Here is a 14,503-nt window from a genome sequence, read left to right on the forward strand (position 1 = left end):
TCTTTCTATGAAGTTGCAGTTTGAGTTTGTGTTAAGGATGTTGGAATTATTGACAAAAAAACATAGGCAAAAAACAAAGGTGAGTAGATAGAAAAATTTGGCAGAAGTTTACCTTTATTTGGTTTTGATTGATTTTTTTAAAATTGATTTTTTTTAATTTTTAGTAAAAATTTTAAATTTTTTAATTAATTTTTTAACGTTTTAAGTACACTAATCTAGATGGACTTAAAAAATAAAATATTTATAAAAAAATGTTTTAAAAAATTAATAAATACTTAAAAATATGAAAATGTATTGAGGTTTTTTTTTTTGTTTTTTTTATTTAAATTTGGTATTTGGTGAATTTTTTTATAGATTTTTTTGGGGGATATTTTTTTTTAAGTTCTTGGTATTAAAATTTTATAATACAAAGGACATCCAATATTTTCATAATATCTAAGGTCTTTTCAATCAATCTAGAGAAAATTTGATCCAGAGAATTTCTCTAGACTTTCCAAATAAATTGGCTTCCCAGATAAATTTTTTTCAAACCAAAGAAATTCTCTGTTTCTCTCCAAAAAAATGTCGATTTTGTTGAAAAAATAGCTAATGCAGAAAAAATTCAAAGTTAGAACCATAAATGCAATAAGAACAATGAAATTTGGAGTTGAAAGTAGAAATCAAACACAGAGGACATATCATAATACATGTATCTAGACATTCATTCTTAGAATTTTGTACAATAGTGAAGTAGAGAGAGAGAGAGAGAATGAGAGGAGTTTTGGAGAGAGAAATAGTACCTGAGAGCAGAGTTGTTGTGAAGAAAAGAAAATTGAATTTTCTTTGATTTGTCTATAATTTTCTCTCTATTTTAACCAAACTTGAGAAAATTGTGTTTATTGTTTTTCTATGTTAATTTTCTCTAAGTGATGGCCAGAGAAATTGTTCATTTTCTCTGGCCAAATCACATACTCCCCTGTGATTTTCTCTAGCCAGACTACGTACTCATCCCTAATCTTTGTGTTAAACAACAATCAAAATCTAATACTATTAAGTAAATAAGTCTTAAATCCATCCATACCTGCAATTTCATCCGTAGTGATTTTAATGGCTTCGGTGACGTGGGTTTCGTCAGTGGGTACTACTTTGCCATGAAACTCCAAGTGACGGTCAAGCTGGGGATTTGGGCGGTGTTAAAGCCTCATTATAAGGGGGACTCTGGTGCAAATGCCTCGGCCGTATGGGAGGCTGATTCTGGCAAGGAATTCAAGGATGTTAGACTTACCAGTAGATTGGTCGCCAACGACGACAATGGTAAACCTCGTTGTAGACAGAAGCAACACGGTTGGTTGACGACGCCAGAGACTTTGCGGCGAAGAAATCGCTGTTGGATACCAACGCAGACACCATTGATGCAGCACAGAGAGAGAGAGAGAGAGAAAGAGAGAGAGAGAGAGAGAGAGACACCAAAGCTCAGATCTCTCAGAGATAGTTTTTGAAGCTCTTTAGTTTCTTCTCAAATTTCTCTGTGATATATGAGTGTGGGGTTGAGGAACCTTAGGCATTATAAAATAATATTGTGTACTTTTTCCATTACTAAACATGGAAGAGATGTGTATGTAAAAACTAATTTTTTAAAAAAAATTAAAAAAAAATTAGGGAAAATAAAAAATAAAAAACTCAATTTTTAAAAAAGAGGAATAAACCAAACAATGTTGTTTTTGAATGATTCAAACTATTTATTTTATAAGATTGTCTAAAAACATTATTAATGTCAAAAATGGAGTTGATCAGATATCAATTGTCGTTTGATATCGTCGATTAAGTATTTTTTAGACATTTAATTTGATCAAGTGACTTTCAATATTTAATTAACTTCATTTTTAGTGAGTTTGGCAACAAACTAAATAAGTTGTTTATTGACTTATTTTTATCACATTATATCTCTACTTTTTTATACGTCTTCTTATAAAAAATCAAAAAAAAAAAAAAAAAAAAAGTTATACCCAAACTCACTAGTGTGAACAAGTTTTTTTTTTGGCAAATCCTACAAAATAAACTGTACGCAATATCAAGTTAGGAAATGATAACACAATCGTTAAGCTCTTTAGTTTTATTTATTTTTGTTTTTTAATTTTTGCCTTTTGTAAATCTCAACCCTCAGTGCGGAATTTTAAAAAAAAATATATATAAACTACTAAAATTTCACAATTTTTTTTAGGTTTCGTTTGGGAAACTATTTTACCCTAGCTTTTTAATTTTTTTTTACTATTTTAGCTTGACTAAAAAAAATCTGTTTGGAATAAATTTTTGATTTTTTTTGGTTTGGATGTGATAGTTGTGAGAGAAAAGTGAAATAATTATGATTTTGATGTAATATTTTTCTTATTTTAACTTTTTAATCTATTTTATCTTTTTGTTCGCTAAATTAATCCAACTCACTTGCCAAACAACTCCTAAGTGACCTACTTTATTAATATGATAAATGACAAAATAATTATTATTTTTTTTTTTTATAATTTTTGTTAATTTATATAACATTACCCTACAAAGAATGAGTATAGAAAGGAATTCATGTATCTAAAGACTTCTTTTAAATTTTTTTTAAAGACTTTTAAAATATGTTTGAGTCCTAAATTTATACAAGATTTAATGAAATAAAAAAGAAAATGTGAATAAAAAACAAATTAATTTTATTTCACACTTCTTATTTTTTCTCTCTCTAAATTCCTATTACTATATTCCTCAACTTGTGGATTTGCAAGAGCTCTTTCTAATTATAATTAGGGTTACAAACGAACTATGTTCAGCCAAGTTTTGCAAGGCTTGAGTTCGGCTCGTTTATTTATCGAGATCAATTATTCAGCTTGAGTTTGACTCGATAATTAATCAAACTTGAGTTTGGTTCAGCTCGTTAATATTAGTCAAGCTCGAACTTGACTTGAAACTCGATAATAATATTTTTACTATTATTTAAATATATAAAAATATATTTATATATTATTTAAATAAAAACATTATTTATATTATTTAACATATAGATAATATATTTGTTCTATTATTTTTATATTTTTTAATATATATATTTATTCTATAATTTAAATAAAGATAAATGAGCCTACCTTATTCAAACTTGAGCTCGACTCCTTTATTAAGCGAGTTTAAAATTCTTGAACTCATTTATTTACTTAACAAATTGAGTCATTATTGAGTCAAGCCGAGCCAAGTTCATGAATAGTTTGATTCGTTTGTAGCCCTAACTATAACAATAGGGTATTTCCTAGGACTTGGAACTTTCCTAAATATAGTTTGAAATTATATTTATACTTGTGTTTCACCTGGGTTATACATGGGTTGTGTTTATAATTATTTATATATATGTGAATTGTGATTTTTATTTTTATTTTTTGCACACAAAAAAAGGAATATAACAAATGCAGCATGTCTTCAATCAATTATTTTATGTTTACTTTCATTCCAAATTTAAAAATAATGTATGGGCAAAATTTATGGCTAAATTAAGAAAAAATTTATTCCTAAGGATATTTTTTTATTTCTATATAAATATTGAAAACAAAATAAACTTGAAAAAGGTAGTCAATATAAATATTATACATTAAGTAGAAAAAATGTGGTTAGCAGTTATGCGTACATAAATTTACTATAGTTTTAATTTCAATTTTTTTTTTTAAAAAAAAAAACTATTTTAAAAGCATTTTATTTAGCTAGTACCAAATAGAATTTTCTTAGCAAAAAGAAAAATTATAAAATTTTGTTACAAATTTTCAAATGTCTATTGTTAAACATTTTATTCTACTTCCTTGTTTGTTTGCTTTCTTGTTTGCTTTGGGGCTTTTGATCTTGATCTTTGCTCCACATTATCGTATTGTTTTATTTATTTTTCTTCTTCTTCCTTAATTTTCACATAATACTTTTTTCATGGTGCATCTTCGAGTATATTAGTGAAAACATCATGCACTTAAAATGCACAAAATTATAATACATATAAAAAGAAAAGGTAAGTAATTGCCTAAAACTAAAAACTACTTTAAGAAAAAATAAAAAATAAAAAAAATAAATTTGTTTTAAATAGAAAATGATTTAGTTATTAATTAATTTTCAAAAATAAACTTTTAAAGAAAACAAAGAAACCTATAAAAGAAAAAATACATAAATTAAATATAAAATATAATACAAAAAATAAATAAATTATAGGATTTTCAAGAAATGAGACTCACAAACAAATTTTGTAAAATCTTGTCTATTCATATACTTTTTTTTGTACTTCCAAACCTGAGAATGACATTGAAATAATTTGCACTTCTTGTATTAGGTCCATCTAATAGTTTTAACAAGCACAGATGTAATAAATTTCATAAAATAAAAACAAACAATTGTGAGACAAAGTATCTAAAAAAAAATGAAAGCAATGTTCAATGATGATGTAGAAGAACACCTGACATTTTAATTGGAGGTATAACCAGATAAATTGTCATAGAAGAGAAAGACAATTTTAATTTTTCATCACAACAATTACATAACTCAATATATAATTTTAATGTCTCTCACTCTCCCAAACGTCCAATTCTCTATCAATATTAGAGTGCATGCATGAACCAAAAACAAGGAATATTTGGGAAGACAAAGAGATGTGGTTTGAGACTTTTTAATTGCCGAATTCTTTTAATTAAGGGTCTGGCTTTGGTCCAGTCCACCATCGGACTGGACCGTGCTATTGGGCCCGTGGGGGCCCACCACGGCCTCGTTTTGAAAATCTGAACCGTTCAATATGTAGAACTCTTCGAGTACTATATGCCTGTAAAAAATCACGTTGATCGGATATCGATAGCTATGTAATCAAATCAATTTTTTGCCAACCGTTAATTTATTCACCGTCTATTTTTTTTTTATACAAAACTGATTTGATCACATAATTATCGATATCCGATCAACGTGATTTTTTTACAGGCATATAATACTCGAAGAATTCTGCACATTAACGGTTCAGATTTTCAAAACGGGACCCGTGGTGGGCCTCCACGGTTCCAACAGCATGATCCAGTCCGATGGCGGACTGGACCAAAGCCAGACCCTTTAATTAATAGTTATTAAACTCCAATGGTGGGGTTTCTAATATTTGTTAACTATTAAAGCTGAGTTTTTTGATTTCATCTATATTCACTTGATAATTTGAGAGTAGACACATGTCAAGTCTTTACACAAATATTTGACACGTTTTTTGAGTATTATTAATGAAGTGCACTGCAATTTTTTTTTTTTTTTGCATTTCTCTTTTGTTTTTTTTTTCCCGCAATTGCAACATGTTATTTTTTAATTAAGAATTTATGTTTGTTTAACATATTTTTTTAATATAGAAATTATTTTTTTTTTTAGATTTTAATGAAATGCGCAGTGTGATTTTTTTTTTTTTTGCAATTGCAACCTGTTATTTTTTAATAAAAATTTATATTTGTTTTAGATTTTTTTTAATATACAAATTATATTTTATAGTGTAGTTTTTTTTTTCTCTTTTTTTTTTTATAATTGCAACCTGTTATTTTTTAATAAGAATTTATATTTGTTTTTGTTTTTTTTTTAATATACAAATTATTTTTTTTAGATTTTTTATAAAAAAAAATTAATAATCCTATCATCAACCATAGTATATGATAGAAGTTGAAAATGGTGCGGCAGTAGATATGAGAAAAGTCAAAAAGACTTGTGAGTTAAGAAAAATTAATAAATGTTAAAGTTTTTTTTTTAAATCAAAAAATTAAAAAATTAAGATTGAAATATTGAAATTCTCACAAGATTTGTGAGTTAAAAATCTTATTTTTTTTTATATATAATATATAGATAGATTTGTGAGGTACCTAAGTGGACTAGTTTAGGTTAGGTATGTTATTTGGAAGTCAATGTCGGATTTGTTGCTGAATTTGTATGATGATATAATAATAATGCCTACCATTTTTAGAACTTCTTTAATCATTATGCCGAGGTCATGACCTTTGGCTACTGCAATTTGGATTTGTTACTTCAGATTAGATTAATCATTTACCACTATTTTCCTGCATTTCAATTTTTTTTTACATATATTTATTTTGGTATAGTTTATTCCTCCTAATTTCCAATCTTGGCAGAAGGAATAATTCTGGAGTTTAACTTAGTGCTAAGGACTTTTTTATTGATCTTGAGATTCTCTATTCAAGTCTTTGGGGTTAGTTTCTCACACGTTACTATAGTTAGTTGGTAAGATGTATCTTTCAGGTCTGATGAATCGTACCTAATGTCTAGAGAGTACGTATGAGTCTCCACCATTGTACACGTTTGTGACTTATCACTGCATAGATTAACAGGGTGACTATGTAGTATACCTTTAACTTTGGTATTGATCTCAACGTAGCCTGTTTGAATCCAAGGGCTAGCTTTTTGGGCGACAATACAATTTGTTAATAAGATCTGTTTTCTAAGCTTGGACAAACCATATCTAGTATTTGGAGTATGAGTGTGAATCCTCATCATTGTAAGAGTCAGTAACTTACTATTATATAGATTGAAAAGCTGAATATATAGTACCACCAAAAGATAACTCGGTGGGTCTTAATTAACTGTAGGAGTTACCCTAATGTGGTTAGATTTTTTTGTTGTTATGTTGGCAATGGAACAACCATATAATAAGCTGAAAATTAGATTTTATTTATTTATTTGTGATAGATCTGAATGATTTTACACTTCTTGAAAGTAGAACAAGAGACTTTGGTTGTAACGGAGCTTCTACGTTCAATCCTATACCATTTGCACGTATTAAAATTAAAATTGATTATGTCTAGGGATGACAAATTGGCTCAGCCCTTAGCTCCCATCTTGTTTTGTGTGAGTTTTTCCTATCCTGATAATAAAATAGAGATGGGACAGAATTTGCTTACCCTAACCCACTACTTCCCTAATTAGTTGGTAAGATGTGTCTTCAATTCTCATTCTCCTCCTCTCTTGTTAGATATATATTGTGATTGAGAAAATATTATTTCGTTGATATGGATTTGCTTTGGTGTTGTTTGGTTGATTAATTTAATTAAATGTTTAAATTGCAAGCATTAAAAAAAATTTATCACACATGGAGACTCGCAATTTTTATAGAAAAATCCAAGGGGAAAAAAAAAACAAAAACTGCGGGATTAGTCTAAGTTCAACTCAAATTAAGTAACTGTTATCGGTGGAAAATTACAAGACACAACTCACAAAACCAAATTATCAAATTGCTCAATTTATGGACTTAAGTGCTCTTGCTGAATCCACGCACACCGTTGCCAAGCTCTTGGTCCACAACATATCTAACACGTTGTTACTCCAATGATGCCTTCGGAATCCACCAAGGACTTTGAACAACCTTTGATTAAAAGATAAAAAGTTTAAAGAGTTGAATTATTTAGCACGAGTGTATAATATGATGTTTGTATCTGCCAAGCTTCTATTTATAATTGAAGATTCGTAGGAAGCATTGAAGGCCTTATGAGACATCTCTAATTGATAAATTGACTTTTATCTTATAAAAATTAGCGTCTCCCGTTGAGCTTACAAAATCCCGCTCAATTATGTAGTAAAACAAAAAATTCTAAAGTAACTTCGCTCGAGTGAGCTTCATTTTCCAGAATCCTCAATGTCTTTTACTACATTAAAAAGTTTGTCATTTAATGCTGTGGGTACTTGTACTCAATATTGTATAGTCTTGCTATCATTGTTGATGTAGAGCATTGCTTTGGGTACTTGTACTCAACATTGTATAGTCTTGTTATCATTGTTGATGTAGAGCATTTTTAAGTTGAACGCTAATACAACCTTTAACCTAACTTAAATACCAACTTTAAATCACAATACAACTCGATTAGGACTTGTTTTAAATCCACAGTTGCCAAGTGATACTCTTCTATTTCCTTTCTTTTTTTAAATCATGATGATCAATTAGCATAGTTGTTTGTTCTAATATTCGAAAAATGTCAATTACTAAAACATATAAATTAAAACTTTTCATTTTAACGTTTCTTTTTTTTAAGTTTTACCGTTTTGGGAGTAATTTATTTGACCAAATTCTTTTAGAGTATTTGAGTAAGTTTCTAATAATTTGTTACAACAAATTAAGGTTTTAGAAAAATAAATTTAGGATCAAAATCATTTTTAGGGACAAAATATTTTAAGCTTTGTTTGGTTTTTTTTTTTTCAGAAAATTTTTTGGGAAAAATTCTCTATAAACAAATTTTCAAAAGTAATCAAACCAAACAAATTTTTCCAAAAAAAATTTTAAAATTTTGTTTGGTTATCTGCTTTCCAAAATCATTATCTCTCTCATGCACATTAAATCAATCATTTTTTTTAAAACTCTCTCCCCAAAACAATTTTCCAAAACCATTTATGAAAAAAGAAAAACCAAACAAGTTTTCGTATTTTTTATCTAAAAAATTACTCTACAAACACAAACCAAACACATCCTTAATTTCTAAAAAGTGTAATCGTTGCATTTTGTAGTGACAAAACTAAACATTCAGTAATAGATCACTATATGTTTTTGGGATCAAATTTTTCATCTCAAAAGTAAATCTTTTTGGGCATGAAATTATTTTGTCTGTAAAAATACAGATTATTTTGTCCGTAAAAATACATTCATTAGCAACATTTTCAAGAATTTGTAACAAAATGTAATATTTTTAGTTTCTGGGACCACTTTTTAGTGATAACAGAAAATTGGTCTCTTAATTTTTTTCAACAAAATTTTTAATTTAGAAAAAAAGAAAAAAGAAAAAGTCCAGTCAGTAAAACTGTGATTGGTAGAGAATAAGTGGTACTAATGTAGGTAACAATAATGACTTGAACTCATTGCATTCCTACGTCATCCTCTTATAAATTAAACAGGGTTGAATTAATCTTATTTTTTTATTTTATTTTTAAAATTAAAAAATTAATTGACTCTGATAGATCAAGCTCGCATTAAAAGACTAGATGCGGCCAATACTTGGCCTCACGCTAGTGTCAGCAATACATACAGTTGAAAATTATTAGGGTAAATTACAAACACATTTTCTAAAGTTAATTTAAATTATAAATTATTTTTTGTAATTTTATAAATTATATTATATCTCTTAAGTTTTTTAATTTCATAATAAATATATCATTTTATTAATAAATCATCAAGTTAATTAATAGTTTTTAATAATGTTAAAATTTTAATTCAATTAATAATTCAGATAATTTTATTATTGTATAGTTGAACAGTTAGAAATTTTATTTTTTTAATTAATTTTGTTAAATAAAAAATTCTGACAGAAAAGTATTTGTAATTTTTCAAACTACAAAAAATAATTCATATTTTAAACAAATCTCAGAGAATGTATTTGTAATTTACCCAAATTATTACTATCTAATTAGGTTGGACAACATATAATTTTGGACTTTGAAAATAACTCAAAGCTTTTAGCAGAGCCAAGCTGAGAGCTCAAAAAAGACAGTAAATCTTTGATTTATAAAAGAATTTGAAGAGAAAAAAAGTAAAAGGTAAATGAGATAAAAGTTTTTTTTCCACTAACTTTTCATTTTTTCATTTTTTTTTTCTTCACAAATTCAAAATTTAACAGTCTGTTTTGTATAACAAGTAAGAAAAGAAAATAAATTATGGTACATGAAAAATGGGTATTAGTGGGGGATATTTTTATAACCAATCAATTATTTTTCATCAAATCTTACTATTTTGGTGAGAGATTTGATGAAAAATGAAACAAATAAAATAAGAGATGTACCTTTTTTTTCACAATTTTACATAATTTATAAACTAAATATAAGAAGAAAAAAGAAATTCTCTTTCACATCATTCATTACTAAATTACTTCATCCAAATAGAGCCTAAACACATCTTATAAAAACCCAATAAGTCTGTCCACACAAAACTAACCACATAAAATAATACCATACAATTTAGATAATTAGACTTATCATAAAAAATATTGTTTCACTCATATTACTATAATCTTGACCATACAAATTAAATGATTGAATCCATCATAAAATATATAGTTTTATTTAAATTGCTCAATTTATATTTTATGTGATTGATGTTGTGTCTTTACTCTGTAGCCTTTATCGATTAAAACCTGTGCTTGAGCCAAAGGTTTGAATAAGCTAGGCTCGGCTCGGCTTAACAAGACATGTGATTGGTTAATTAGAGTTAAAAATTTGACAAGAGAGTAAATCTGGTCTTCAAAGCAACCACCATTCAATAATTTTCTCCACTTGTAAATATTGAAAAAGCAAGGGGAAAAAAGACAAAAGCAAAAGGGTATGAAGCATCTTTGTCAACTTTAAAGACCTTTTCCACTTTACTAAATGCCTAGTTATGTTTTTTAACAACAATGTTAAGTAAGTATATGTCAATGTCATCTCATCTCATCTCCTTGTTCCCCAACAATTCAAGCATCTCAAAAAAGATGGGATTCCCCCATCATGGTTATAGCTGCTGCTCCTAGATCACTTTCCTCTCTCTCTCTTTCTCTCTTTGTTGTCCTGTTTGGAAGGAGAGATTGATCAGGTAGGTAACTTTACTGCTCTATAAGAAGGGCTTTGTCTGTGCTTTGTTTGAGTAGTGGAAGAACAAAAAAGGATCTATGGCTATTTCTGGTAGGACTAAGGAAGAGAACAACACAATTGGATTCAAGAAGTCAAAGGGCTTGCTCCTCCCTCAAACTAGCCTTGCCTCTCTTGAATCCTTAACCATTCCTCTGGTTAGTCCTCCTTCTGTTTCTGTTTTATACATATGTATATAAATGGATGATAATGCTATCTGAATTTTTTACATATAATTCTTCATCTTACATATACCAAGTAATTACCCAACACAAATTGTTATAACAGAAAGCTTTTCATGAATTTTGACTCATCACTTATACTTTTTTGAAACGCTTATCACAACTCAATTGTTTGGGATTGTGTATCTTATGTTTTGATGTGTGAATGCAAAGTGTTTTGTTTTGGGGGGCTTGTGTATGTTTCTTTGTTGTGGGCTCATGTGGATGGTATTTGGGTTTATGCTTGCAGGTTCAGGAAGTTGTTCTTTTAGCTGACTTTCAATGTGAAGAGTGTCAGAAGAGGGTAGCTAACATCATTTCCAAGATGAATGGTAAGTTTACCCTTGTACCCTTCTGTCAATTTTCCTGTTTCATTTGATTGAGACGAAGAAAGTCTCATTTATCAACAATATTAGAGTTTCTTAAAAATTTACACACATTCTTCGTTTAGGATGAACATTTTTAGTTTGACTTTTTAATTATTTTAGCTTGATTAAAATTATATTGTTTGAGATTAATTTTTAATTTTTTTTGTAATTTTATGAAAGAAAAAATAAAATGATTATAGTTTAGAAGTAATAATTTATCTTTTTGATTTTTTAACCTATTAATTTAATCCCAACCAACCTCCCAAACAACTCCTACATTAATATAGATAAAATATGTTGAGGGCAAAAGGCTTATTGCCAAGAAACAACTATAGAGGTGTTGATGGGATCTATGGACCCGGCATAAAATTCATCTCAATGATTAGAATTATTTATATAATCGAGTTTGTTGAATAGATCATCTTCTCAAAAAATTAAATTTATAAAAACCATATGTTCAAATCACATTTTTTATAAGAAAATAGACAAGTATAGTTTTTTTTTTAAAGTATAGTTTTTAGAATATATCATTCATTATTTTAAATAATTTTTTTCCCCATGAATTATCTATTCAAAAAATTCTATAAAATAAGCAACTAAAATTATCAAAATAGATTACGTAATGGGTCCAAAAACACTCAATATCACCTCCAGTTGGCAACCATAAACAAGCCTTGTCAATATCTTTGCTCTTGCACTCAGTAACCGTTGTGATCTCAACATATGTGGGTCCATGTAAAGACCCTTTTGCCCCTTGGATACCAAACTAAACAAGGCTTTCCTACCACAAGACACTTGTTTTTTTCTTAATTCTGATATAGATTCTCTTTATTTGGCATTGGCCAATTTTTACATTGGATTCCTTTGCAATCACTTTGAGCTATTTTTTTGGAAGTACTTTCTTAGAGGGTATCAAATGTACAAATTATATTATTCTCTTTCAAAGCAGAAAAGGTGCCCTTTTCCCTTGCTGCCAAAAGAGTTGGGTTTTGGTTAATGGATAACTTTCTTGGAGGGTTAACTTCTAGGATAGAGAAACTTTTCCAGAGATCAAGAAGCTTTGTGTCCTCAGATTGGGATGGGGTTCTTCAGAGTGATTGTCAAGATTAGTAAACAAATTGATCTTAAGATTTTCAGAAATCAAACATGTTCTAAGTACTGCTACTCTAACTCTTTCTCAGTTTCATGGGTGAAAGGATCATCAAAGCTGCTATAAATTGCCAAGATATTTTTTCCTTGAGCTGAAATTCCAGACTTTTGTGTGTAATGGGCAGTAATTCGTTTTCAAAATTTGATAAACAGTTCATAAAATTTACTAAATTTTTCTAAATGCAAAAAACAAAAAAACAAAACAAAAAAAGAGAGTTGGTTTTACGCATTTAGAAGAAAAAAAAAATTCATTCCTTCCTCCTTCTCCCAACCCCTTCGGCCACCAACAACTATCACTAACCACTTTTTACGTCCGACAACCACCTCCAATTACTATCAACCAACTCCCACTGACGACAACTACTTTCAACCGTCACTTCCTGCAACCGATAACCACCTCTGCCTACCCATTTCCGACCATCACCAATTACCTCGGCTACAACCTCCTGTGGATCATCTCTCTCACTTGTTTTAAAAAAACATACATGTTTTCGTTTTAATTTTTGCTTTTATTAAAAATAAACGTAAGTACTTTTAATATTTCCTTATAAACAAAAAAACAGTAAATAGTAAATATTATCAAATCACGCTTAACAATAAATGTTACCATTGGACCAAGTCACATATCCAATTACTAATTGTAGCCTTGGTAGTGTAACTTTCACAATATATGGATTGAAAGTAAACCAATACGCTACCATGATGTACCTGTTTGAGTAAAAATACTTTCTCATCTTAGTTTAGATATGTATGATTGTTCTTGGTGGGACCAAAACCATGTGGATAATACCATTCATTGCATATGCATTGATCACCATGACTTGTATTCTCAATCAAGTAATTGGCTTAGTGTAGATAGTTCTGAATTCTAGTTCAGTTTCTGATGGTTTAATTACATTTTTAATCATCAAAATAGAAGTCGTGCATCATTTTTTTTTTACTTTTTTATTTTATCTTTAATATTAAATTGAGTCGATTTGGTTTTCAATGTATAAAATTGTGTCAAGTTAGTCCCTATAGTATTGTATAAAAGTATTTCAATTTTGTCCCCAACATTTAAATTATGTTAGATTGAAATATTTTTATACATTGAGGACCAAATTGATATAATCTAAACATTGTAGACTAAAATGACACGAGAATCATTCTTTGGATAAAAAAAATGTAATTAACCCGTTTCTGATTGTAGTTTTTTGCCCCCTTTGATTAGCAAGTGATATAAGTATTATCTTGACGATAATCTAAATTTAAATTAAAAAAATTCCTGGTGCAGGGGAAACAGAGTCAGTGGTGGTGAGTGTGTTGGAGAAGAAGATAACACTCACTGGTAGTTTTGTTAAAGCACATCCTCCAACTAGCCAAATTGTTGCTGCAAATTCCAGGAAGCCCCTCAACAAAGTCGCAATGATCACACGCCTCTTTCGCACTTCTCCCAGATGATCCTACATTTCAACAATGAAAAAAAACAGAATACAAAAATATATGTTTATTACGAGGAAATAAAAAAACAAAAATACAAAAGAAACAAAACATTGTAAATGTCACTCAGTATTGATAAAATTGTATATTCCCTTGTCACACTTGGTATATCGAGGGCGTTAATGATTTTTTTATTATTATATATATTCGGTTAGTAGATCAGTAAGAGGGTTGTTACAATAAATAACTCTTCTATATAATTCACTATCTAAGCTAAATGCGGTACACACAAATTAACAGTGGGCAGTGAATAATTTTTGTAATAAATCTTAGAAATTTAAAATATGTAGAAAAGTTCCTAGAATTTGATTTATTCATTTCAAATATTTGCTACTTCTCTGATTATGTAGAATTATTGTTCAGCCTAAATGTGTTGTATGGTTCCCTAATTTATTTTCCTTTCCCTTCTTGTTACTCTTCAATAACAGCACAATTTCATCACTTTAAATTTGCAGGAGCACTAATATTTTGGACGGACTGATCAAGCCAAAACCGACCACATAGTATGAATGTGTGATCGGCTTTGGCATGATTAATCGGCCTAAGAATCATTTTTCAATTTTATAGACATTGTGACCTGAAACAATCGCAATTGCTTTTTGCTCCTAGTGTTGAGTAGCGTGAATTAAAGTGAGGGACTTTCCACAATGAGAAAGTTGACAACTTATACTACAACAAATTAAGGTATTGAGACAAAAGTTT

General features: G+C 28.7%; 1 protein-coding gene across 1 annotated transcript; it reads left to right on the plus strand.

The window, feature by feature from the left end:
* The first annotated feature begins 10,262 nt into the window (after positions 1-10,262).
* On the plus strand, positions 10,263-13,963 carry LOC114286030 (uncharacterized). Its single transcript, XM_028229118.2, has 3 exons — positions 10,263-10,742; positions 11,056-11,137; positions 13,596-13,963. Exons 1-3 carry the CDS (start codon positions 10,626-10,628, stop codon positions 13,760-13,762), a joined length of 366 nt encoding a protein of 121 aa, XP_028084919.1. The 5' UTR covers positions 10,263-10,625; the 3' UTR covers positions 13,763-13,963.
* The last annotated feature ends 540 nt before the right edge of the window (positions 13,964-14,503 follow it).

The sequence above is a fragment of the Camellia sinensis genome, chromosome 10, assembly GCF_055761805.1.
Source record: "Camellia sinensis isolate YWXY chromosome 10, ASM5576180v1, whole genome shotgun sequence".
Lineage (NCBI taxonomy): Eukaryota > Viridiplantae > Streptophyta > Magnoliopsida > Ericales > Theaceae > Camellia > Camellia sinensis.

Excerpts from the sequence above, each read along its gene's own strand:
- LOC114286030 (XM_028229118.2), top strand. The coding sequence starts at position 10,626 with ATGGCTATTTCTGGTAGGACTAAGGAAGAGAACAACACAATTGGATTC. Across the intron at positions 10,743-11,055 it reads AATCCTTAACCATTCCTCTG|GTTCAGGAAGTTGTTCTTTT; the intron begins GTTAGTCCTCCT and ends TTATGCTTGCAG. Across the intron at positions 11,138-13,595 it reads CATCATTTCCAAGATGAATG|GGGAAACAGAGTCAGTGGTG; the intron begins GTAAGTTTACCC and ends TTCCTGGTGCAG.